Source organism: Lolium rigidum, chromosome 1 (assembly GCF_022539505.1).
Source record: "Lolium rigidum isolate FL_2022 chromosome 1, APGP_CSIRO_Lrig_0.1, whole genome shotgun sequence".
Taxonomy (NCBI): domain Eukaryota; kingdom Viridiplantae; phylum Streptophyta; class Magnoliopsida; order Poales; family Poaceae; genus Lolium; species Lolium rigidum.
This window is the reverse complement of record NC_061508.1, coordinates 94,956,034-94,981,676: the sequence shown is the minus strand read 5'-3', so window position 1 is coordinate 94,981,676 and position 25,643 is coordinate 94,956,034. Positions and strand designations below refer to the sequence as shown.

At 49.8% G+C, this 25,643-nt stretch overlaps 4 protein-coding genes across 4 annotated transcripts; all 4 read left to right on the top strand.

Moving 5' to 3' along the window:
- The first annotated feature begins 1,280 nt into the window (after positions 1-1,280).
- Positions 1,281-3,391, top strand: LOC124649197 (pentatricopeptide repeat-containing protein At2g03880, mitochondrial-like). The gene has a single exon (XM_047188859.1). It carries the CDS (start codon positions 1,281-1,283, stop codon positions 3,195-3,197), a length of 1,917 nt encoding a protein of 638 aa, XP_047044815.1. The 3' UTR covers positions 3,198-3,391.
- Positions 3,392-3,501: 110 nt separating this feature from the next.
- On the top strand, positions 3,502-5,429 carry LOC124678021. Its single transcript, XM_047213963.1, has 2 exons — positions 3,502-3,782; positions 5,187-5,429. The coding sequence occupies exons 1-2, from the start codon at positions 3,624-3,626 to the stop codon at positions 5,427-5,429; spliced, it is 402 nt and encodes a 133-aa protein (XP_047069919.1). The 5' UTR covers positions 3,502-3,623.
- Positions 5,430-6,105: 676 nt separating this feature from the next.
- Positions 6,106-9,675, top strand: LOC124678015. Its single transcript, XM_047213953.1, has 2 exons — positions 6,106-6,462; positions 9,483-9,675. The coding sequence occupies exons 1-2, from the start codon at positions 6,283-6,285 to the stop codon at positions 9,654-9,656; spliced, it is 354 nt and encodes a 117-aa protein (XP_047069909.1). The 5' UTR covers positions 6,106-6,282; the 3' UTR covers positions 9,657-9,675.
- Positions 9,676-21,793: 12,118 nt separating this feature from the next.
- LOC124698549 (plant intracellular Ras-group-related LRR protein 4-like) lies at positions 21,794-24,487 on the top strand. The gene is made up of 3 exons (XM_047231070.1): positions 21,794-22,476; positions 23,091-24,004; positions 24,103-24,487. The coding sequence occupies exons 1-3, from the start codon at positions 21,819-21,821 to the stop codon at positions 24,247-24,249; spliced, it is 1,719 nt and encodes a 572-aa protein (XP_047087026.1). The 5' UTR covers positions 21,794-21,818; the 3' UTR covers positions 24,250-24,487.
- Positions 24,488-25,643: the final 1,156 nt, after the last annotated feature.

Genomic DNA, 25,643 nt, shown 5'->3' with positions numbered 1-25,643 from the left:
CGCGTTGGAGATAGCCTTATAGAACGACTGACCCACGTGATCGTTAGAGGTTGACTGCATCGTCAAGATTTCATGCCCGATGGAGGATAAAAGAAACACAACAAACTGTCTCGACCAATCTTTGAAGAATTTGTGTTTGTATAAAAAAAAGACATACTGCTGACTTGGTGCGCGTTGCACGACATGCATGTTGCCAAGTCTTCTCGCTCGATCTGATGAACGCCCGGTCGCTTCTCCCTTGATTTCACGCCTGACCTGGTTTGAATCAACTTTGGGTAATCTCTCCATGTCTACTCTTCAGTCTTTGTCGTGCATTTTTGTCTGAATATAAGCAACCAATTTCTCAGAAATATTTTCAGTCCTCTGAATCTGCTGGCAAAGCGTGACGCCTCCAATGTCTTGGTTCTTATTAATAATTTGTAAAATGTCATGTGATCTAAGGAAACTATTATATATAAAATAAAAAAGGTACTACCCCAAGTATATATGTTCACATATTAAATAGTTTAGAACATGGTCCTTTACAAGTTTTTTTCCCAAAGGATGTTCATTCATAAATTAGGGTGATTTAACAATGCTTGATGGTGATGATAATTCAAAGAGGCCCATGACATTGGTAGGATGAGTCAAAAAATGAGTTTGTACACATCTGAGCCAACCAACATAATTAGCTCCACACTTATGTGGTTGAATGATAGACGATCACATGAATACACCATTGACAGTCACCTTTTGAACGGGAAGTACCATCACAGTAGGTGTTTCTCTAGATCTTAGGGATAACTGAAACAATATGTTCATTGTACTTTTTTATCCATCCTATATTTCTATAGGCCCGTAGCAACGCACGGGTATTTAACTAGTTACTTGTTTGATGTGTTGAGTTGTCAAATATCCGTAACACCCTGTGATTTATATTGCCATCAAGTCTCCTAAAATCATTTAAAGCATTATAGAGAACCAATCTTTGCCATTTTCATCAGCGGCCTATAGCAGATCCTGATTCTAAGAGATGAGCAAGTAGACATACGACCTACTTTTTCCACCATGATTCGCACCGAACTTTTAGCATCGAATTTTGTCGTTTTTACACACATCACACAATAAATTGATTTTTCATGAATTTTTTTTGTGAGCAAGTAGTACATAAAGATGTACGTGCGAAATTTTTATTTAAATTTTAAATATTTTAAATTTATCTAAAATACATTCCAAAATGAAGGGAGTATATGCTCCCACCACCCAGTTTTCTCCGGCGGAAAGAAAACATTTTGAGACCAATGAGATCACTGCTCAAACGGCTGTCGTGTCTCGCCGGGCCTTGTCGCCGTCGAGGTCGCCGCTGCCTCCACTCCAGCCCTCACCCTCTCCTCCCCACCTTCTCCCGCCTCTGCGACGATGGCACCCTCCCCGCCGCGATCGCGCTGCTCCCGGACCTCGCCGCGGCCGGCGTCCGCGCGGACCCCATCTCCCTCTGCCGCCTCATCAAGCTCTGCGTCCGCCACGGCACGGCCAGCGATGGCCGCCTCATCCACGGCCATGTATCCAGCGCCGCCAACACTGGAGGAGGAGCGCCCCACACCAGCCTCTTCGTCTCCAACTCCCTCGTCTCCATGTACGCCAAGTTCGGCCTGCTCGACGACGCGCTCGACCTGTTCGGCACAATGCCCGAGAGGAACGTCGTCTCGTGGACAACTGTCATTTCAGCGCTGGCCAGTGCCGGCGGGAGGAAGCAGGAGGCGCTGAGTTTTCTCGTGGACATGCAGAGGGACGGAGTGGCTCCCAACAGCTACACCTACTCGAGCGTCCTCGGGGCCTGCGGCACGCCCTTGGTGCTGGCCGCCGTGCACGCGAGCATTCTCAAGGTCGGGCTGGACTCGGACGTGTTCGTGCGGAGCTCCCTCATCGACGCCTACATGAAGCTCGGGGATTTACACAGCGGCCGCAGTGTCTTTGACGAGATGGTGACCCGTGATTTGGTCGTGTGGAACTCGATCATCGCGGGGTTCGCGCAGAGCGGCGACGGCGTCGGGGCGGTAGAGCTGTTCACGAGGATGAAGGGGTCCGGATTCTCGGCCAACCAAGGCACCCTCACCAGCGTCCTCCGCGCGTGCACCGGTATGGTCATGCTCGAGGTGGGAATGCAGGTCCACGCTCACGTGCTCAAGTACGACAGGGACTTGATCCTGCACAATGCGCTTCTCGACATGTACTGCAAGTGCGGGAGCCTGCAGGATGCGGACGCCTTGTTCAGAAGAATGCCTGCTAGGGATGTGATCTCATGGAGCACCATGGTCTCCGGTTTGGCGCAGAACGGGAGAAGCACCGAGGCGCTGAAAGTTTTCGACCTCATGCGGTCCGAAGGGCCTGCGCCGAACCGCATAACCATGGTTGGAGTTCTGTTTGCGTGCAGCCATGCCGGTTTGGTGGAAGATGGTTGGCACTACTTTAGGTCGATGGAGAAGCTCTTTGGCATTCAGCCTGAGAGGGAACACTTCAACTGTATGGTTGATCTCCTTGGCCGGGCAGCGAAGCTTGACGAAGCGGTGAAGTTTATCAGCGAGATGAACTTCGAGCCGGACTTGGTCATATGGAGGACCCTTCTTGGGGCGTGCAGGATGCACAAAAACGGCAACCTTGCAGCATATGCAGCGAGAGAGATCCTTAAACTTGAGCCTGAAGACCAGGGTGCACGCATATTGTTGTCAAATACATATGCTGACTTGCGACAATGGACAGATGCCGAGAAGTCATGGAAGGCGATGAGAAACCAAGGGGCCAAAAAGGAGCCAGGGCGAAGCTGGATCGAGCTGGGGAAACAGGTCCATGTGTTCATTGCTGGTGAATTTTCACACCCATGCTCAGCTGGTATAGTTCAGGAACTGAACCGGCTAGTAAGGCGGGTCACGGACCTCGGGTACGTCCCACAGACAGAGTTTGTGCTGCAGGATCTTGAGAGTGAGCAGAAGGAAGATCTGCTGAAATATCACAGCGAGAAATTAGCCGTCGCATTTGGGACAATGAACTCAATGGAAGGGAAGCCTGTAAGGATCATGAAGAACCTCAGGATCTGTGGTGACTGTCACTCATTCGTGAAGCTCGTCTCCAAGAGTGAAGGCAAGGTGATCATCATCAGGGACCCTGTTCGGTTCCACCATTTCCAGGATGGAGTTTGCTCCTGTGGCGACTACTGGTAGAGTGGCAAGGCTCATGTGGCGACCAATGGCTTGATAACACAACACAAGTTGGCGCGGAATTTTCGTTGCTAGTCAGACGCTTAACCACATTTAAACCAGTATCTTCTGAATGGAGAGTAAGAGCAGTACTGTAGTAGTCAAACAAACAAGAAAAAGAAAAGAAGAAAAGGAAAGAAAAAGAAAAGGACAAAGAGAAAGAGAAAGGTAAGTGATCAAATTGCTCCATAAACAGGCCCACTGGGCCGTTCCCCCTTTTCCTTGCTACGCCGCCTGATCCACGCAAAGCCAAAACAGAACAAGACCGAGCAAGAAACGCGCCCTGGTGAATTCCGGTGTCCTCTTCTTGCATGCCCTAGAAACAAATGATCCATGGTGGCCGTCGGTAACTGCTGCTGATGGTAAGGAGCGCGAGGAGGAGTGGTGGTTATGGTCGTGAGGCGCAGGAAGATGTCGGTGCGGATAAAGGCGCTGGACGCGGACATCCAGGACCCCGTCATGACGGAGCGTGAGATGCAGAGCTACATAGAGGAGCGCGAGGTCGCCGGATGGGAGGCCGCGTGGAAGACCGAGCTCTCCCGCCGCAAGGTGAGGAATCCCAAATGCAATCCACGTTCCATCTTCCCCTATCACCATGGTTAGCATTTTGCATTATCTGTTCAGTGATCAACAATGGGGTAAATATGGGATGCTGTCACAGCTAGATCTGATTGTGTGTATTCTCACAAATTCTTACTGGAAATGTGAATGTTTCTTGAGGAACAAAGTTGGCCTCTTGCAGTTCTGTAGAATATAGTTAAAACATTCAGGTGACTGAGAGGTGAAGTTAAGATGTAAGAAAATGTCTCACAAGTAGGCTCAACAAAGAACAATTTCTGAGAAGCATTGATCATCAACTGCTCTAAATTGACTAGAGCAGAGTATATCAGACTAATGCCCTTGAGTTGTGGACTAGAGTAGTGGTCTTTCTTTTTCTACTATGTAATTCCTTGTTGCCTTGTACTATCGTCTAACAATATTACCAGTTGACAAATCCTTGTGATTTTGCATTCAAATATGCTACATGGTCCAGAATTATACACCCGATTGGTTAATGTGAGGTAGTTGAGCCTTGGTGAAATTTTTCCAAGGAAAGAAATGAAATTATCGTCAGAAGACAAATAAACTAGATACAGTCCTGGTTTTGGCAATACTGGGTATCCTATATTCTGAGATGACACAACGCAAGTAAATGACATTATAATGTACGAACACCTGCTATATGTGCTGGGAGTGTAGGACTGGTAGACGTGACATTGATAGGTCTGGTGGAGGAGGTGAGAAAGTGGGGATGATCATCCATACCCTGCTAGGCTACACTGATCCCGTTTTGGGCACATAATTTCATAGACTCATACAACCTACCAGTTGCCAGGCTTTCTTTGTAATCTAACCTAGTTAGTCATTTAGCTAAAAACCTTGGTTAGACAGTCTTATGACATAATTGTGCTATCCATTTTTGTAATCTTGATGCTTTTGTTTTTACTGTTCCTTTCGGGCCAGGTAACCGGTAAATGTCAAAGTAATATGCACATCTTCCTAAGTTGCCTACTAAGAAAAATATGATATCAAGATCTTGCTTGGCTTGTTGCTGTTTTTCCTATTAATTGTATGGTTTGTTCAGTCAAATTTGTCAGCTTGTATAACCGTAATAAGCGCCCAGTTGCTTTATGGGCACAACAGACTACAGAGGGTTATATTCAGAGAAGCAAAAACTAAATCATAACCGGAGCTGATGAAAACTGAAACCTGGTGGAAAGCCTTCAAACGAAGAAATTATCAAATCAGTATGGTAGTCTCCAGTTAGAGCCGAAACCATGTAGGGTTGTAATCAGAACATTTTCTGTATCAAATTATGTGGAGGAAGTCATAGGTGAGTTCAAGGACCTTTGTGTAGCTCATCATACTTTTGCGACATCTAACACATGATGTTGTACTTGGCCTTTCTTGCAGGCTGAGATTGCACGGCAAGAGGCAAGGCTGAAAGTAGACAGGGAGAACCTAGAGAAAGAGAAAAGCCTCCTGATGGGAACTGCTTCAAATCAGGACAACCAAGATGGTGCACTTGAGAACCCAAGGATCGCCTCCATTATTAAGCAGCTCGGCAGGCCCTCATGCCGCTGCCCGCTGGCTCCCAACAATAAACCAGAGATCTCAGTGGGCACCGCTATCACAACCAGCACCACACGGAGATGAGGGGCTGATCCGTACCGAGTCCTCCGGACCAGGCTTCGTGCCGCCCTTGCGGCCACATCGATCGCCAAGGTCGCCGAAGAAGTCCGGGGCCGCCACCCCGGCGTCTATCTCCGTCGGACGAGCCACACTGTCTAGGGCCGCTGTGAAGCTCCGGCCAGAGCTCCCACCACGCGAGGAGGAGGCGGCCCCTGCCGGCGCCAGTCGAGCTAGAAGATGGGAGCCCGCCACCGCCATCCGCCAAGAGGGGCTTTGCCCGCCGGCTTCCTCAGGCGGTGGCGGGGAGATGCGGGGGAGGAGGTGTGGGGTGGCAGCGGCTAGGGTTTCGCCTGAGCCGCCCCGGGGAGTGACGCGAGGGTCCTTTTTCCTCTGCAGACATATCACTGGTAGTTGTAAGCACAACTGAAGAATCAATTGCTCGTGCGGTTACTGCTGGTAGTTGCAAGGCTCATGTGGCGACCAGTGGCTTGATGGCATAAGTTGGAGCGGCATTTTGGTTGCAAGTTAGATTCTTAACCATATGTAAACTACAGTAGTATCTTCTGAATGAAGACTAAGAGCAGTGCTGTAGTAGTCAAAAGAACAACAAAAGAGGAAAGAAAAAGGAAAAAAAGGATAAAGAGAAAGGCAAGTGAGCAAACCTCGCCTTAAACAGGCCCACTGGGCCGTCCTCCCTTTCCCTGCTCTTCGCCTCATCCACGCAAGCCGAAACCAAGAAAGAAACGCGCCCTGGAGAATTCCGGCGTCCTTTTCTCACATGCCCTAGAATCAAATGGTCCATGGAGGCCGCCGGCGACCGCTGCTGAAGTAAGAGCCGCGAGGAGGAGTGGTGTTTGGGGTCGTGAGCCGCAGCAAGATGTCGGTGCGGATAAAGGCGGTGGTTGACAGGTTCGTGAAGGAGCTCAAGGAGGCGCTGGACGCGGACATCCAGGACCGCGTCATGAAGGAGCGCGAGATGCAGAGCTACATCGAGGAGCGCGAGCGCGAGGTCGCCGAACGGGAGGCCGCGTGGAAGGCCGAGCTCTCCCGCCGCGAGGTGAGGAATCCCCAAATCCAATCCACGTTCCATCTTCCCCTGTCAGGCTGTCACCATGGTTAGCATTTTGCATTATCTGTTCCGTGATCAACGATGGGGTAAATACGGGATGCTGTCACAGCTGGGTTTGCGTTTCTTATGAAGTGTAGTCATGATCTGACTGTATGTATTCTCACAAATTCTTGCTGGACATGTGAATGTTTCTTGATAAGCAGATGTCAACATTAACGGTTTCTTGTGGCGCTGTTCACCCCCAAAAAAGGAAAAGGAAATATGTTTCTTGTGATGCTGAACAAGGACATTGTACTGTGGGAGATTATTCCTTGCTTTACACCGTAGTATTAGCGAGAGCATCAGGGGAATAAAGTTGACCGCTTTCATTTCTTGATTTCTGTAGAGAATATAGTCAACCGTATGAAGGTGACTGACAGGTGAAGTTAAGAATGTAGAAATGCCTGACAAGCCGGTGTCTCAACAAAAGAAAAATGTCTGAAAAGCACTGATCCTCAAGTGGTTTTAAGGGACTAGAATAGAACATATCAGGCTAGTATCCTTGAATTATTGAAAACGGCATGTTGTGGTTTTTTCTTTTCAGCTGTGTGTACTATGTAGACCTTGTTGCTTCGTATTGTCTAACAATTACTAGGTGTCAATTTCTTATCATTTTGCTTGTAAACATGGTTTAAATTTTCTTTTAAAGCTGAAACTAAAGAGTCTACAATTATACATTGCTCAATTGATGTGTGGTTGTTGTCTAGTTGAATCTATGCAAGACTCCTCTAAGGAAAAAGATGAATATATATAGCCTGAAGATAAATGCAGTAGGTATAGTCCTGGTTTTGGCAATACTCCATATCCTATATTCTGTGGAAACATCTCTGTTGTGTACTGGGAGTGTGGGATTAGAGGAGGTGACAGGACAGGTTAGGTCGAGGGAAGTGAGAAAATTGGCATGGATATCTGTAAGGCTACACCGATTCCATTTTGGGAACATAATCTCATAGTCATACACCCTAAAAGTTGGTAGGGTTTCTTTGTGAGCGGATCATTTAACTAAAAATCTTGGCCAGACAGCCTCATTACGTAATTTGCTCTCCTTTTTCATTCCTGATGCTTTTGTTTTGACTGTTCTGTTTTGCTGGTAGCCTGGTAACTGGTAAGTACCAACTTAAGTTGTGCATCTTCCTAATTTGCTTGCTAAACATGGATATCCATTCATAGCTCGCTTAATTCGTAGCCTCCACTCCATCCTTCCCTGTCACGCTGGTCAGCATCTTCCATTCTCTTTTACATGATCAGGAACATGGGAAATTTGGGTTTGAGTTTCTTCGTTATTGTATTTGGTATCTGATGGTTGATTTTAACTATTATTGCTGGAAATGTGTGTTTCTTGATCAGTTGATGTCAATGTCATTCAGCATCTTGTGATGCTGTTCTCCGCCATGAGACGGAAACACTTTCTTGTGGCGTTGGGGTAGTACATTAATACTGTAGTATTTATGAGGGCATGAGGAACAAAGTTGGCCTCTGGCTGTTCTGTAGAGAATGTAGTAAAAACATTCAGGTGACTGACAGGAGAAGTTAAGTTGTAAGGAAATGTCTCACAAGTAGGCTTCTCAACAAAGAACAATTCCGAGAAGCATTGATTGTCAACTGCTCTACATTGACTAGAGTAGAGCATATCAGGCTAATACGCTTGAGTTCTTAAGGACAGGTTGTGGACTTGGGTTTTTTTTTCTACTATGTAATACCATGTTGCTTTGTACTACCGTCTAATAATATTACCAGTTGTCAAATTCTTGTGATTCTGCATTTAAATATGCTACATGGTCTAGAATTATGCACCCGATTGGTTGATGTGTGGTAGTTGAGTCTTGGTGAGATTTTTCTGAGGAAAGAAATGAATTTATAGCCAGAAGACAAATTAACTAGATATAGTCCTTGTTTTGGCAATACTGGGTATCATATATTCTGAGATGACACAACACAAGAAAATGACATTGTAACGTAGGAACACCTCCTATATGTGCTGGGAGTGTAGGACTGGTAGACGTGACATTGATAGGTTTGGTGGAGGAGGTGAGAAAGTGGGGATGATCATGTGTACCCTGCTAGGCTACATTGATCCCGTTTTGGGCACATAATTTCATAGACTCATACAACCTACCAGTTGCCAGGCTTTCTTTGTAATCTAACCTAGTTAATCATTTAGCTAAAAACCTTGCTTAGACAATCTCATGACATAATTGTGTTATCATTTTCGTATTCCTGATGATTTTGTTTTTACTGTTCTTTTCGGGCCAGGTAACTGGTAAGTGCCAAAATAAGATGCACATCTTGGTGTTACCTCTTTCTTGTTTTGTAGCTGGGTTGTCGATGTGGTCTGGCTCTTAAAGCGTTAGAGGGGGTTTGCTTGCTGCCGTGCAGTCTAGTCGCTTTTCCTTTTGTTGTCTTAGTGCTTTCATCGTTTTAGCTGGTAACCCCAGGTTGTAATCGAACCCTGTCCTTTTTTTCAGCTTAATGAAAAGCAGGGCTATATGCCTGTTTTCAAATAAAAAATCTTCCTAAGTTTCTTACTAAGAAGAATATGATATCAAGATCTTACTTGTCTTGTTGCTGTTTCTCCTATTATTAGTATGGTTTGTTCAGTCAAATTTGTCAGCTTGTATAACCATATTAAGCTCCCAGTTGCTTTATGGGCACAACAGACAACAGAGGGTTATATTCAGAGAAGCAAAAAACTGAATCATAACCAGAGCTGATGAAAGCTGAAACCTAGTGATAAATCTTCAGACGAACAAAGTATCAAATCAATATGGTAGTCTCCAGTTAGAGCCAAAACTAAGTATGGTGTAATCTGAACATTCTCTGTATCAAATTATGTGGAGGATGTCACAGATGAGTTCAAGGGCCTTCTAGTTTCGAACATTGCCTATTGCCTTTTAACGACATTATTGTTTTGTAGCTCATCATGCTTTTGCGACATCTAACACATGATGCTGTACTTGGCCTTTTTGCAGGCTGAAATTGCGCGACAGGAGGCAAGGCTGAAAGTGGAAAGGGAGAACCTGGAGAAAGAAAAGAGCGTCCTGATGGGAACTGCTTCAAATCAGGACAACCAAGATGGTGCACTCGAGATCACCGTGAGTGGCGAAAAGTATAGGTGCCTCCGCTTCTCCAAGGCGAAGAAGTGAGGTATGAGCTAGGGCGCTAACGAGGCAGCTATTCGTCGGTAGTGCACCGTTAGCAATTTTAAGCCGTACACCTGTTCCAAACTGGAGCAGCACAGGAAATCCCTCAGTGTCCCTTAACAAGTAGAGGAATCTCTTTTGATCTGTTTGTTAGGCACTAGTCAAAGTAGTCACTGCTGCCACTCCTTCCTGTTCTGAATAATAATTGGGTGATTGAGCGCCACATGAGATGATGCCGGCCTGCCGATCGAGTGTCCCAGGCCTGCAGTAACATGAATGGCTTCCAATTAATCATCACAAGACAGGAGCCATGTTAGGATTGCCATCGTCGGTTCACTTCGGAAACCAACTTGGGATGTTCCTCTTATTTTTGTGATTCCATTAATTGAATATGAAACAGAGTACAAACCCCTTTTCTTCTTCAAGATTCAGTTTGCTCCTACAATTATTATTATTTTGTAAGAAACCCTGATTGGCATCTGTCTCGTCTTTGTTTTTTAAAGGGTTCGCGTATAGTTTTCACGGGATCAGCATGGTTAGTGATAATCTGAGGCTCGAACTGGGACCTAGCCTTCCTCATAGTGGCCACTGGAGGCATACTGGTAGGTAGGTAGCTGCTCCTGATAACGACTGTTACCTGAAAAGCTAGAGCCCGTCCTCCTGCAGAAGTTGATGCAAGTGTCTGATGTGCCGACCTCAACCGTTCACCTCCCCTTAAAAATCCTCCCAAGATTGTCTAACCAAGGTTTTTAGCTAAATGATTAACTAGGTTAGATTACAACGAAAGCCTGGCAACTGGATGAAAGCTGAAACCTAGTGAGAAATCTTCAGACGAACAAAGTTGCTTACACCAAGCAATAATATTGTGAATACAGAGTGCAGTAGTAGTCAAGAGTCTTAAAAATGCAAATGTGGCTGTTAATTTTTTATATGAATATGCCAGTAAAAAAGTGAATATTTTATGAAGTACTAATACATTTTTCGTTTGACTAACCCCAATAACCTGTTTATGGTTATTTCAAGGGAAATAACCTATTTGTGTCCGACGGAGTCGCCTGCCACTTCATTGGTTGTCATTTTTTTTTTAGAATGGACGCAGTATGACCAAGTGACTGATCCATGTTCATTCCGCGTGCTCCTTCCGCACCTATGGCAGAAGCGCTAGCTATATGCTCAAGGGTTTATCCTTTGCTAATTCTATGGGATTTATCGTCACTCAAGCTGAATCTGATTCAATTGAAGTTATACGGCATTGCTCGGGAGAGAGGGCAGGATTTGGAATGAAGCCACTGCTATTTACGCCTATATAGTGACACAAGCAGGAAATATTGGAAAGGTGGAGTTCAAACATTTCGAGAGAGATACGAATAAAGTTGCACATGAAATTGCTAGGGATTGCTTTTCTACTCGTTTATCTTGTAATTAGGTTGACGAGCACCCTAGTTTCTTACTTTAAACTCTCCTAAACTTTGTAACCATAATTTTAATTTGATTTCAATAAAACCATGAAAGGTTTCCCTCCAAAGAAGTGACTGATACCTCTGTGTGGGTCCAGGAGGTGGTGACCGAAAATGGATCAAGTGACTGCTATGTTAGGTTTAAAACATTAGGGGTGGCACTAGATCGTGAAAAGCAGCATGTAGAACACCTAATTACCATACGACATAGAGTAGATAGATGATGCATTACGGGGCATTGAAGATCCCATCATTGCCTGCGTGAGGCAGGCTTGGTGTGGCGGTGTTGATGATGAACTGGTGATCGATGACGATCTGGAGATCCTCCTGATCCCCTCCGGCCGCCACCTACACTGCCCTGAAACAACACGGCGAGGTTCCAGCCTTCTCGTTGCTTGTGCGCGAACTGCGATCGGTGCAGAACCTTTTGGGATGTTGGGGAGTAGCGATGATGGGTGTCAACTCGTGAGATCCAGCCGCCAGGGGCTCCCCCATATTTATATGCGCATGCAACAGGGGATCAGAACAATTAGTTAGTTAAGGTGCCCCGATCAGAACGTTTAGAGATAAATTACGTATAGATAGGATCGTCCTAGACGTTGGTCCTGTAGGCCCCCTTATTCTCTTAACGTTAAGTGTTTTTTTGAATATCTCTTTTTTATCTGTTAACTGAACCTAACAGTATATTAATCTGATAGATCAATCTAACATGATCCATTCTATCCTCTGCACATCACAGCACATCCATCGGGATCTGCGGCTGTACTGTGAACCAACAGCCTAGCTAGAGCTCCCTCACTCTCCATCTTATCTCATTTCCATCTCATCTTATCTGTGTTTTGAAGCGGCCATGCCATGTGCTGCACAACAGGAGATAAAAAGAAAAGAAAAGTGTAACCATGACCAGCTAGGCCCTGTGCTGTTCATCCTACTTGTACATCTTATCATCTCAGCAGTTAGCCGGTCCCACACACCAGTAGCAGGAGCACAGACATGGGTTGGCATCAGATTTTATCATTCGTGGCAGCGCCAGCACGAGCATTTGTGCATGCAACCGCTTATCTGAATCATGAAAGACACGAAATAGAGAAATAGTAATGGCACAAGAGCGTGTTCGAGGAGACTTCCGTGCATGTGGCTCTGCTTGGTCGCCTTTCCCCATGCTGATTTCACCTGGACAGTATAGATAATTCGTTCGGTTCATCGTCCAGGGTGGAGTGAAGCAGGCATCATGTGACTCGGTTTGACTGCTACGTCAATTCCGGCAATTATTTTACGGTTGATCTGAAACTGCGGTTACAGTACATGGTAGTTACAGAAGGAGCAGTTTTTTTTTCCTTTGCAGTAAGAGTAGCACCGTATTACATTTCAGTAAACACGCCAACAACATTTCTAACTTTAGCTGCTTCCTCGGTTCTATGAAAAGTACGTCATAAATTTATTTAAATTTGAATGCATATATGTCTAAGTAATGTTTAGATACATCTAAATTTAGATATAAATTTTTTTGGGACAGAAGGAGTACATAAAATACTCCATCCATTCGGAATTAACTGTCGCGACCATGGTATAAATGAGATTTTGCAAACAAAAACTCATTCAAACATTCAAAACCCTTCAAATGCTTACAGATTCAAAATTCAAACTTAAATCTTCTCTCCTCTGTCGGTTGCCGCCGCTCCCCTTGCCGTGTGGGGCTATAACTATTGAGATAATAATAGGGTATCCCCAGTGGCCAGCTCGTCAGTATGAAAATGCCTGGAAGAATTGGCATAGAAACTTTTGTTTGAATTTTTTTGTTAGTGAGGCGGTTGTCTCGAAAATCCGGGGTATCGATCAGCTCCAAGGAACTAAGCTCGAAGGTAAGGACATGAAGCTCAGTCACAACAGCGATAGAAAGGCGCGGTCCAAGGGCGGCATGGAGGCTAGAGCGTAGGACGGTAGCCACATTGACCTGGGGCAGTTGGAGTGGGAGAAGAGGCATGGAAAGCGGGCATGGAGGGGGTAGGTCCAAGCCAAAGGTCGAACCAGAAAGCAAACGAGGTGCCATTCCCAACTACAACCTTGGAGATAGAGCGGAAGGAATCAAGCCCAGCGACCAGATAGGGGTATAAAGATAGTGATGCCCCCCAGGTCCCTAGATCCGGCCCAGCCTTACATACAGGGAAACCAACATGCCTAGGGAACGGTGGAATCAGAGTGAAGCTTGGTCAGGAACTTGGCAAGAAGCGCAGAGTCTTGGGTGGGGATAGAGAGGACGCCAAGGCAGTGGCGGACGCAGAAAAAAATTTGAGGGTGTGCACAACCTCTAAATTTTTTTTTTGCATTCCCCCAAATTTTGAAAACGTTTGCCAAATGAATAATATGCAAGACAAATTAATTATCAATATTGAAGTTCAATACATGTGTGCAAGATAGCAGTACAAATAGTTCAAAACATAAAAAAAAAAGTCTTAAAAAGAGCCAAAATATCAGTACAATCTAGTTTTTCATGCCAAAATACAACTATGCACTAACTGAGAGTAACACCCACCCAAAAAGACCTATATGCCCTTACGGCCTTAGCTATTTACAAACTAACACTATCTCATTTCCACTCATTTCAACATCTTTTAAGCAAGATTTCAGAAACATTTTAACAATACATGAGCAGATTATTCTAATGATGAGAAGACCCGTTGCTGTTTTAAGAAGCAAAGAGAAGACTTCTTCTCCAGTGTACTGAAAGGCAAAATGGGCATGGAGTTTAAAGGAAAGAAGTCCAAATAACCCCCCTAACTATTGAGTTAGGGATGGTAAACCCCCCTAAGTTTGAAATGGGGCACTTAACCCCCCTAACTATGCAATACCGGTCAGTTGACCCCCTCCAGATGATTAGAGCAGTTTTGCTATGCGGTATTGCTGATGTGGACGGCGGTATCTCCAGCAAGACGCACAACGCGTGTGAGTGTCCAGGCCGGCGCTCTGATAGGAGCGGGCCCGTCTCACGCTGGCATGGTGATCTGCCGAGATCGGACAGGAAGGCTTGACGATCTTGGCAACGCGTTGGAAGCAGCCCGCACTTCCTCGTTGACGTGAAACCTGCCGTGCTGTGCGCCTCCACCTTGTCCTCACCACCGCCCGGCGTCTTCGTTCGTGTCCCTTGCATAGGTTGGCTGCGCTCCGCCGTCTTCATTTTGCAAGTTTGCTGCGTGCATTGGTGGTTCGCCGGAGGGTGTTCGACGGGAGACCGCGTCGGCAAGCTGTAAGCGTCGCGGGCGCGCGTGTTGGCTGCCCCGGTCTTTTCCTTACAGCAAGAAGCGGTTCATCATGACGCAGCCGCCGCGGCGCCCGGAGAAACCGTCGCGCCGGCGTCGTCGCTGAGACCGGCGACGCTGCAGTTCACTGTGTAGCAGTTGTCGACCTGGGAGAGCGCGTCTGAGGACCGCGCGGCCCCATCCGGCTCAGGAAGGAGCAGCGGCGTGCGTCGGATGATCCTGCGGACGCTTTTGGGGCAGCCCGGCTAGCGCTTCCATCCGAACAGCATGCCTCCAACTCCGAGCATGGCATCATCGTTGCGTTCGTGGACGAGCAGACTCAGGACGGTCACCTAATCATGCATCCAGAAACGCCTCCCCACGTCCTTTCCCGCGTGCCCTGCAGCTGCAGTCCGTCGCTGCGGTGTGTGCCCACCTCAGCCGCGACGGCGGCCACCAGAATGCACAGTGTGCGGCGCCCTGGCGGAGTTCCTCCGTGTTATCGCGCAGCTCGGGGTAAAGTGCACCGGCCCCGTCATCCAAGGACCCTGCGGCCGGCGCGCTCCCGGACCTGCACGAACGCCTGCGCTGTGCGCGTACCGCCGCATCTGCTCCTTGATGCCGCGGCCCGACTACCACGGCATCAGGCATCTGCGAGACGAAGACGATGCCTGGCCCAAGCGCCGGCGTCTCTATGATGATGCGTACGGTGACGCAGTGCATGTCCGTGATAAGGACTCCGGAAAGCCCAGGCCATAGACATAGGGTGGAGGTGCAGGTTCCTGAATCCGGACGCTGCTACGCAGCAGCGGAGCCACCATGGGGGTTGGCAAGCTGAGATAGACTCCTTGGCCTCCATGCGCACCTTCTTGGCAATACCGCTGTCCACGTCAGCAATACTGCATAGCAAAACTACTCTAATCATCTGGAGGGGTCAACTGACCGGTATTGCATAGTTAGAGGGGTTAAGTGCCCCATTTCAAACTTAGAGGGGTTTACTGTCCCTAACTCAATAGTTAGGGGGGTTATTTAGACTTCTTTCGAGTTTAAAGCGAAATTTGGTTTTAGACAGAGTAAGCAGGGCAATTGGGTAGGAAGCGACAATAGTAAGCCCATTGCTGGCACGCAGATACAACATCCAAGACTGATAAACTTACAAAGGATGCCAGTCTCTGATCCAGGCTTTGGCCCGTGTCGATTCCGCATTTTCTACAAACCAAAGCAGAGGCCTAGTCGCGCCGGAGCAGACCTGTGCAGGGGCACAGTCGCCGAGCACCGCAGGCCGCGATTCGGCGCTAAAGCAGAGCAACCTAGCACCTGGCAGCGGCGGCGAGCAGTTGCCGGCCGAGATCCGGCGAGACCTGGAGCCAACGTCCGGAGCAGAAGAAAAGGAGCCCGAGGGGGTGAGCCATGGGAGGGCCAAGCCGGGCCAGCCAACGAGTTGGCGGCGGAGGGCGCAACCGCGCAAGGGGCAGCCGCCGTCAGACGGCCGGAGAGCGGAGGACGGAGGCCGCGGAGCAGGTTTCGCTCTCGCTCGGTCGCTCGGCCTCGCCGCTCGACGAGTCCATGTTTCGCTCGGGATTAGCCGCTCGGTCGTTCGTCGTCGGGCCAGAAATTAGGGGTATCCTGATTTTTTTTCTCGGCAATACAAATCAAATGTGCTGTACATGCTCTAAACAATTTTCTCGGCAATACAAATCTAATGAAGTAGGATTAGCAAAACCGATAATAGTAATAATAATATAATAATTACACAAACCTATTATGTCCTGAGTTTTGCAGGAAGGTTTTACCCTCTTGCGAAGGAAGATTGGCGGTTTCTGCCCAAGTTGTGCCACGAGAATGTGAGATTGCCAATGGGTTTTGTTATGACTGGCGTGTCTGTGACGTGTCAGTGGTTCGGACCAGTGACAGGTTACCGTATCATGTTATGACTGGAGTAGTAAAAACAAATGACAGACGACACGATGCGATCTTAGGGCATGTACATTGGTTTAGACGGATGCTGTCTGTAATACTACTCCATATCATCTATAGACAATAATACAAACAGTGTATACAATAGTCTGTTTGTAAGTTATCTATTTTTAGTCATAGCTATATGTAAGTATAAGTTATAGACGGAGGACTCAGAACCCTAGGCTCCTCGCGTCGCGCCCGCGCGCGACCGAGGGCCTCCCCTGGCGGCGCCCCCAAGCCCACCTCCCCTCCCCCTCCCTCTCCTCGCCGCCGCCAGAGGCCGTCGCCGGGCAAAGCCCGCGCGGCGGCGGCGGGGCCCCTCTTCTCCCTCGCGCGGAGGTGGCGGCGCGGGCCCCCGCGGCCGGCGAGGGCGTCGCGTTGGTTGGTGGGCGCGGCGGCGTGGCTACTTCGGCGGCGGCGCGGAGACACCGAGATTTGGGCGCGCTCGCGGCGGCGGCAGCTCCCCGGAGCGGCCATGGCGGCGGGCGGCGCGAACCTCGCGCGCGTGAAGATCTGGGGAGGAAGCGGGCATCTCTCCCGTGGCGGTCCGGCGTGGTCAGGGTTGGCGTCTTCGGCGGCGGTGGTGCTGCGGTCGTCAGAGCTTGCCGTCGTGGTGAGCAGCAGCAACGAGGCGAGCAAATTTCGAGCCGCGCGGCCGCGGACAGGGGTCTCCGGCCGCCTCGATCCCCTGGGCCAGGGCTGGGCCCAGGCCCCTGCAAGCCCATCGCCCTCTACCTCCCGATCTGGCCTCGCTCGCAGCTGGGTGGTTGCACGTCGCCGGTCGGTGCCTGAGGATGTGTGGCCGGTGGACAGGGGTCTCCGGCCGCCGCGACTTTGGGTTGGGGCAGGGCCTGTGGCCCTGGCATGTTGTTCGTCTCCTCCCCTCCAGATCTGGCGACCCTAGATGGTATTCTGTCGCAGTTCGATGGATGGTTCTCTCCCGACGGTTTTGCTGGTGGCTTTGTGGCGGTCCGTTTGCTCGAGCGCCTTCTGGCCGTTGGGCGTTCTCACGGTGGTTGTGCTTTGGTTTCTCCTTCAGTCCGATGGCGTGCAGGGTTTGGATTCCGGGGCGGCGGCCCTGGATGGTGGGAGTCTTCTTGGTTGGCGGGCGAGCCAGAGGCTCTAGTGCTGGCCGGTGTCCATGGTCGCGTGGGCGGCGTGGCACTTGCGAGCTGCACGGTGTGACGGCGGTCTGTTTGTCGTTCCGGCGACGGTCAGTACCCTGTGTAGCTGGTTGGGAGCATTTGCCGAGGGGAAACCCTTGCCCTCCTGGGCCACGACGGCGGCGTCCATGGACGTCGTCCCCTTCCTGAAGGCGTCGATGTGGCTGCTCCCGGCTTGTCTACATGCTCCGGGTGAAAACCCAAGGTCTTCGGATCGGGCGGTGGCGGCGCTCTTGCGTCGTGTTCTTCTTGAAGACGCCGCCTTGGAGCTCACTCTGTATGGTTCCCTGCAATTGGTGTGGCGGAGTGGCGGTGCCTCGGCGTTGGTCCTTCGTCATGCTGGCTGCGGCAAAGCTTGCTCCTTGTTCTGCACTCTCGGTGCTCCTCTGCTAGCTTCTACCAGTTCGTGTTTGTCAGAGGCAGTGTGTGGGCAATGGCGCTCGGATATGGGTGGTGATGCCTGCATTGGTTGTAGTAGTCTCGACGTTGTGCATAGCCTGTTGATGTGCCCGCGCTCTCGGGTGAGCCCCGGCCCAACGTCTTTGCCCGTCTTGCGTGTGCTCAGCTGCTTCGGCTTAGTCTCCTTAGTGGTAGTGTCCTGGTTCTCCCTCTTCTGCTGGTAGCGCTCTTGGTAGTCATATCTTTGTGTGAGTGTGCGGTTCTTTCGTGTAAGCTGGATTCAGCACTTTGTATCTTGTCGCCGTTAAGGGCGTTATTAATTTAACGTCGGGCCGTTGGCCTTTTATCTAAAAAAAAGTATAAGTTATAGACACCCTTCATACAACAGCAAAAATAGTGTCTGTAAGCTGTCTGTAAGAAGCCTACAGCCTATCTGTAACTTTACAGACAGCCTCTTTCTCTCTCCTCATTCTCTTTCCTCCACATCATCAAAATCACCTATAACTATCTCTTACAGTCTGCAGGTGGGTGGCGCGGTCATTTCTGACCAGGCAGCCATGACTGAAGCTGCTTTTACGCACTTTGAGGGCCTGCTCGGCACCTCGGTGGAGAGACAGCACTCACTGGACCTGGACTTCCTGGATATCCACTCTGAGGATCTCGCAGAGCTGGAGGCGGCGTTCACGGAGGATGAGATTTGGGAGGTGATTCGGCGACTGCCAGCAGGCAAGGCGCCGGGGCCCGACGGGTTCACGGCTGAATTCCTTCAGAAGTGCTGGGGAGTGATTAAGGGTGACTTCATGGCAGCCTTCGACAAGCTGTTCACGTTGTGCGGGCGCGGGTTTCAAGGTCTCAACCAGGCCTTGCTGACCCTGCTGCCCAAGCGCCCGGATGCGGCTGCGCTTGGCGACTACCGCCCAATCAGCTTGATCCATATTTTTGCCAAGCTGGTCGCGAAGGTGCTCGCCACTCGTCTAGCCCCTAGGATGGAGTCGCTGGTAGACCGTAACCAATGCGCGTTCATTCGCAAGCGTTGTATCCACGACAACTTCATGTTGGTCCAGCAGACTACTCGATTCTTACACCGGGAGAAGGAACCGCGGGTGATGCTCAAGTTGGACATTGCTCGCGCCTTCGACTCCGTTTCCTGGGGTTTCCTGCTGGAAATCCTTCGCAAGTTAGGGTTTGGGCCTAGGTTCCGCGAACTAGTGTCCATCCTCCTATTCACGGCGAGTACCCGGGTGATGCTCAATGGCGAGCCGGGCCCCCGATTTGGCACCGGCGGGGCCTCGGACGAGGAGACCCCCTGTCGCCAGCGCTGTTCGTCCTGATGATGAACACCCTCAACAGGTTGTTGGCTAAGGCGATCGAGCTTGGGGTGCTGCGGCGCTTAGCACGACGAGAGTTAGCGACGTCTGTGTCGCTCTACGCGGATGATGTGGTGATCTTCTGTCACGCCGATGAGACGGAACTACGCGCGGTGCGTGGGATCCTGGAGCTCTTTGGCCATGTATCGGGGTTGCGCACCAACTTCGCCAAGTGCTCGGTCTCCCCAATCGCCTGTACGGAGGACGAGGCTGCGGGCGCTGCTGAGCTCATGGAGTGTCAGCTAGCGCCGTTTCCGGTGAGATACCTTGGCATCCCGTCGTCCATTAGGAGGTCGACGGCTGAAGCATTCCAGCCCCTCTTAGACCGTCTAGCCGACAAGCTACCTACCTGGAGGGCATCGATGATGCCTCGGGCAGGACGCTTGGCGCTAATCCGTGCGGTTCTCGCAGCGATACCGTTGCACTAGCTGATGGTGCTCTGTCTTGATAAGAAAGCACTCAAGCAGGTCAATAAAATCTTGCGAGGATTCCTTTGGGTTGGTAGGGCTGACGCCAATGGCGGACATTGCCACGTCAACTGGGCGAGGGTGTGTAGGCCGTTGCGGTTGGGGGGCTAGGTATCCCAGATCTCGCACGAACGGCCATCGGCCTCGGGGTGCGCTGGATCCGGAGGATGCATACCGAGCCCCTGCGACCTTGGCGCGGTTTGGACATGCATTTCTCCAAAACAGAGCCGGATGTCTTCGCGGCCTCTACCTACATGGTAGTAGGCAACGGGGAATCCTCCCTCTTCCGGGAGGACGGATGGCTGGATGGCAAGTCCATCAAGGAGATGGCGCCGGAGGTATATGCTTTGGTTCCAAAGCGCCAGAAGAAAGACGCGCACGGTCCGTGAAGCGCCGCTTAACCGCAGCTGGATCCCCGATATTGTAGGTGCACCGAGCGCCCTAGCACCGTGGCAATACGTCCGGCTATGGGGTAGACTCGGGGACATCCAACTATTGGGGACGCGGACGAGGTTGGTTTGGCGTTGGACGACGGATGGACGATGATTCAGCTGGATCCTGCTATGATACCCTTTTCGGGGTCAATCATCTCGTGGTCCTGGAAGCTCATCCGGAAATCCTGGGCGCCACCAAGGGTGAAATTCTTTATCCGGTTGGCCTGCCTCGACAGGTGTTGGACGGGTGAGAGAGCGGCACGGCGGGGCCGCCGCACGCGCCGAGATGCCCGTTGTGTGATCGGCCTACCGAGACCATGAGGCACCTTCTTACAGGATGTTCCTTCTCTAGGACAGGTGTGGTTTGAAGTCCTGTCGTGGATCCGATCCACCTCGGGCCCACCCACGGTCGAGGGTGACTTCGCGGAGTGGTGGTCGGCGGTGGTGCGGACCGCCCTCGCCACCGCGCAAGGGCAGGTCGTCGGTTATCATGCTCACGGCATGGTGGATTTGGAAACACCGGAACGCTGCGGTCTTTGACAATGCGCGACCTTCGGTGGCATCCGTGTTCAACGACATCGCTGCCGACCCGAGGCTTTGGGAGCCCGGGGTGTGCGCCAGCTACTCCCCTAGTCTAGGTTTTTCCTTTTTCTGGGTCGAGTTGTACGGCGTGGTGTGTCCATCCCTCGGACTTGTATATAAACTCTCTTTTTCTATCAATGCATCGAAACGCAAGACTTTTGCGTTTTCGCGAAAAAAAAACTATCTCTTGCAGACAGCTGAGTCATCATCATGCCCTTAAGCATCAGTACGACCTGCGTGTTAATCGGCATCTGAAACCTAGAGGTACAAGCAGCCAAATCTACCAAACAATGATCATAATCCGCCGCTTTCCGCTTTTCTCTTCAATTTTCCTCGAAGAAAGAAAAATTTAATGGGGGCCAAATGAACTGAACCGAGCCGAGTGTTGATGGTATAATAATGCAGGGAAGAGATAGGTATAGGGTAGCGCGCCGCGCAGCAGCAGAGCAGACAGCACTCTCTCACATTCTCTCTCTCTCATCCCCAGGCCAGACCAGGCTCCAATGGAAGAAGCCACGGCATCGTGAGGATTGGAGTTGTAGTAGAGTACTGCCCATTCCCCGTTTCCCCATCCCCAAGAACCACCACCCCCTACCAAGAAACCAGGGGCCACGCCAAGAACTGCCCACGGTGCCCGATTCCCCAATCCTGTCCGGCCGCCGAGTTCTTGCTCCTCTCCGGCCGCCCAGTTCTTCTTCTTCTTCTTTGGGAGTTGGGTCCTGCCATTCGCTCGTCCGTCGGCACTCGGAACGCAGGTAGGTTCCATTGCGTGATTTCGGGGAATTGCGATTTGACAGTCGCGTTCTTGGATTTGGCCACCGGCCGGCTGCCGCGAGAAAGTTGCGCCCTCTCTGCTTTTCTGCGGTCCAGGCTTTGATCTGCGTCACACACCTGTTGTTCTTCTTATCCGCAGGGCGGGCATCCGAGGCGGAGGAGGGCGGGCGGACCACGGGCGGCACGTGACGGGCGGTTGGCGATGGCGAGAAAGAGCAGCGCCACCCGCACTACATAAACACCAGGCGGGCGGGCCAAGCCGCGCGGGGGTAGGATCCCTTGTCCAACCAAGATCTGAGCCTTCGCGGCGAAGGAACCACCAGCGCAATGGGCAGCGGCGCGGTGGAGCCGGAGGCGTTCGGCACGGTGGAGGGGGTGGTGGGGGAGATCACGCGCCTGCACCGCGCGCTGCCGCCGCGGCCGCCGCCCGAGGACGTGGAAGCCGCCGACGCGCTGGCGCGCGCCGCGGACCGGGAGGAGCGCGCGCGCCTCGACGCCGTCGAGTCCCTCCGGCGGGGCCCCGCCGTGCCCGAGGAGCTCTTCTGCGTCGCGCAGGACATGCACCGCGCGCTCGCGGCCTTCCGCTGCCGGGACCAGAAGCGCGACGCCGCGCGCCTCCTCGACCTCGACGCCCTGCACAGCCTCTTCGACGGCCTCATCACGCGCGCCTCCCACTGCGTGCCCTCCTCCTCCAGCCGCGCCGCCCCGCCGCGAATCGCCAGCAACGGTGGCGCCAGTACCTCCTCGTCCAGCTACTCCTCGGCGGGGCCGGTGGCGGCTGTTTCCGACCGCTCATCTTTCGCCACCAACGGCGGCTTCAGTGCCGTGGGCACGAACATGGGCCGTGTCTCCATGGATGACAGCTACGTCAACAAGGCCAAGGCGGCGGTGTGGGATGGCGGGGTTGTGACAGCCACCTCACGTCCTCCGCGAGGAGCCGTCGCCGCAGCACACTCCGTGCCGGTTCTGATGGATACCAGTTATGGTGAGCCCTTCCTACTTTTCAACTATGCTTTGCATACCTAAATTGCGCTGAAATGGAGTGTTTGTTTAGGTGCACTGTCATCTGGAACTTACTATGTGTTTATAACTTACAATGTACAAATTGGAAGAACATGTGCTCTTCTTTAAATAGGTAACACGAAATGGGATGATGCTTCTTAGCTATGAACCAATCGGTTTTCTCTAAATAAATGGATAATTGAATTGAACCCTGCATAGACTAGAGCTGGCATTATGTGCACCTTGTTGTTTGGTTATTATGTGTTTGTTTGAGTTAAGATGTATAAATCGGACGCGTATGCCTTGTTTCTTATTATGTATGTAAGACGGAATGGGATGTATCTTAGCTATCAACCAATCAATGTTTCTGTAAATGGATGATTAATTGAACTCTCTATAGCATGGTTGAAGTTATTATTTGTTAAAATGTTTAAATTGGAAGCATATGTTTTGCTCTTTATATAGGTATAAGACGAAATGGGATGTTTGCTAAGCTATCGACCAATCGATTTTCTCTAAGTGGATAATTAAATTGAACCCTGCATAGACCTGAGCTGGCATTATGTGCATCTCATTGATTGATTGGTTGGTTTGCAGGAGATGGTACGGAGAAATTGAGCCTCATTAAGCTAGCTAGCACGATTGAAGTGGCCGCGAAGAAAGGCGCTCAGGAACTCAACTTGCAAGCAAAACTCATGGCCCAGATTGAGTGGATACCTGATTCAATCGGAAAGCTCACTGGTCTTGTTACCCTCGATATTTCAGAGAACCGGCTTGTGTCTTTGCCAGAAACTATCGGGAAGCTTTTCTCTTTGGCCAGGCTGGATCTTCATGCTAATCGAATCGCTCAACTCCCTGACTCGGTCGGGGATCTTCGCAGCTTGATTTACCTCGGTCTGAGGGGCAATCAGCTTACAGCATTGCCCTCTAGTATCGGCAGGTTGGTGAACCTTCAGGAGCTTGATGTGGGTGCGAACCGGATTGTCTCGCTACCTGATTCAATAGGAAGCCTTACACGCCTGAAGAAGTTACTGGTCGAGACAAACGACCTTGATGAGCTACCTTACACAATCGGTCAGTGTGTTTCACTGGTCGAATTGAATGCAGGCTATAATCACCTGAAGGCTCTTCCAGAGGCTGTTGGGAAGCTAGAATCTCTGGAGATCCTTGCTGTGAGGTACAACAATATCAGGAGCCTTCCAACTACAATGGCCACTCTCACTAACCTCAAGGAGCTTGACGCCAGCTTCAACGAGCTTGAGTCAATTCCTGAGAACTTTTGCTTCGCGACTTCTCTTGTTAAACTGAATGTCGGGAACAACTTTGCTGACATGCAATCTCTGCCTCGCTCTATTGGCAACTTTGAGCTGCTGGAAGAGTTGGATATAAGCAATAATCAGATCAAGGTTCTTCCAGATTCCTTTAGAACTCTGAAGCGACTCCGTGTGCTTCGTGCAGAAGAGAATCCTCTACAGGTGCCACCAAGGGAGATAGCTTTGAAGGGAGCTCAGGTAATCCTAGCTACTATCTTTTCTTGAACCATACATTATCCACCAGCTGTGACGTAGTTTAGTGACTGGTATTTTCTTCCTTCTGTCATGTTTTGTAGGCGGCCGTCCAATACATGGAGGAATATGCTACCAAGAAAGCTACGAAGCCACAGCCAGTGAAGGGAAGGAACACTTGGGCTCAGTTCTGCTTTTTCTCCGGTCCTAACAAAAGAAAGCATGATCGGATAGAAGACACTGATACATGATCCATGGAGGCTTGGTGAGAGTTGATGAAATGTTTCCTGGTTCACTGCTGCGGAACAGACTATATCATTTGCCCTTTGGCAATGGTCGATGGTGCAGGTTTCTGTTATGGAACCAAGATGGCTAGATTACATCAGATTTACTCTGCTTTCATCTTCTACGCTTTCAACTGAAATGAGTACTGTCATTCTTCTTTTTTGTGTTTTTACGGGAAGGGTATTGCTAGACTTCAGTGGTTTACTAGTTTGTCTTGTCTCTTTAGCTCCTTTATGCATTCTGGATAGTGGTTCTTCCAAAAAACAAAAAAAAAGTACTCCGTATTTTGTAGAATGTTGCTGAATGCAATGAAGAACAGAACATTGTGTATGCCTCGTTTCATTTTATTTGAATGATTCTGATTCTCATTCTGCGAGAGAGCTGAGAATGGTGGATAAAAAAGCCTCCAGCGTCTATCTGAATAATAACTAAGGAATACAGAGCTTCCCTTGAAATCAAACAAGATAAAACGAAGAAACAGAGATAGAAGGCATGTTCATGCAGGTAACTTTATGCTCTGGATTGCGAAGGAGATTGATGGGCCCCTGATTGATTCGCCGTGCGCAGAAAACTTGATCGAACAAAAAAGGAAGAGAAATAAATTGGAATTTGGAAGTACATCACCAACATGCATGTCACCTTCATATACCCATGCAAGTTGGTCGTGACATTGAATGTGGCCAGTGGTGAGACGATCTCGTCTGGACAAACATATCTTTTTTTTTTTTTTTTTTTTGATCGATACAAACATATCTCTTTCAGGGAACGTCGGCCCCGTTAGCCGATCTGTGAAAGCAATGTGTCCATTGAGTGAAGCAGATGGAAGCCTCACAGCTCAATGCCACCAATCAGGGTTGCTCACACCTTTTCGTCTATTGCACCGATTAGTAGCATTTTCTTTTCGTCTACATGGGTACAGATCTACGCTAGAAAGATAGCCGAAATGAACACACTGACTTATAATTGGATAGATAGACCACAGTGATGTGGTCTTGCACTCTCTGCAATGCTCCTCTGCTTTTCATTTCATTTTTACAAACTCTGTTTTCAAAATCACACCTACAAATCTACCATAGCATCTCCTGTTGCCCCCAGAACAATCCACATAAGTCATCAACAGGGAAGCTTTGTATCAGGCCACCATGAAGCATTTTCGGATTCGGAGAACGATTCTGTTTCAGCAAAACAGTGTTACATTTTTTTTTACGTTAAAAGAGATTCCATTGATCATTAAGCTGGTTGCAATAGTTCAGAAAGAGTTGAGGAACATTGGCAGGAACATGACAGTCTCAGGTGCGAACCATTCCATTCTATCAACACGAGCCAGATTAGCAAAGCTCGTGAGTCACTACATTATTAC

Bases quoted from the DNA above. Each gene is read 5' to 3' on its own strand.
- LOC124649197 (XM_047188859.1), top strand. From the start codon at position 1,281: ATGAGATCACTGCTCAAACGGCTGTCGTGTCTCGCCGGGCCTTGTCGC.
- LOC124698549 (XM_047231070.1), top strand. From the start codon at position 21,819: ATGGGCAGCGGCGCGGTGGAGCCGGAGGCGTTCGGCACGGTGGAGGGG. The intron at 22,477-23,090 runs GTGAGCCCTTCC...GTTGGTTTGCAG, and splicing joins TCTGATGGATACCAGTTATG to GAGATGGTACGGAGAAATTG. The intron at 24,005-24,102 runs GTAATCCTAGCT...CATGTTTTGTAG, and splicing joins TAGCTTTGAAGGGAGCTCAG to GCGGCCGTCCAATACATGGA.
- LOC124678021 (XM_047213963.1), top strand. From the start codon at position 3,624: ATGGTCGTGAGGCGCAGGAAGATGTCGGTGCGGATAAAGGCGCTGGAC. The intron at 3,783-5,186 runs GTGAGGAATCCC...CCTTTCTTGCAG, and splicing joins CCGAGCTCTCCCGCCGCAAG to GCTGAGATTGCACGGCAAGA.
- LOC124678015 (XM_047213953.1), top strand. From the start codon at position 6,283: ATGTCGGTGCGGATAAAGGCGGTGGTTGACAGGTTCGTGAAGGAGCTC. The intron at 6,463-9,482 runs GTGAGGAATCCC...GCCTTTTTGCAG, and splicing joins CCGAGCTCTCCCGCCGCGAG to GCTGAAATTGCGCGACAGGA.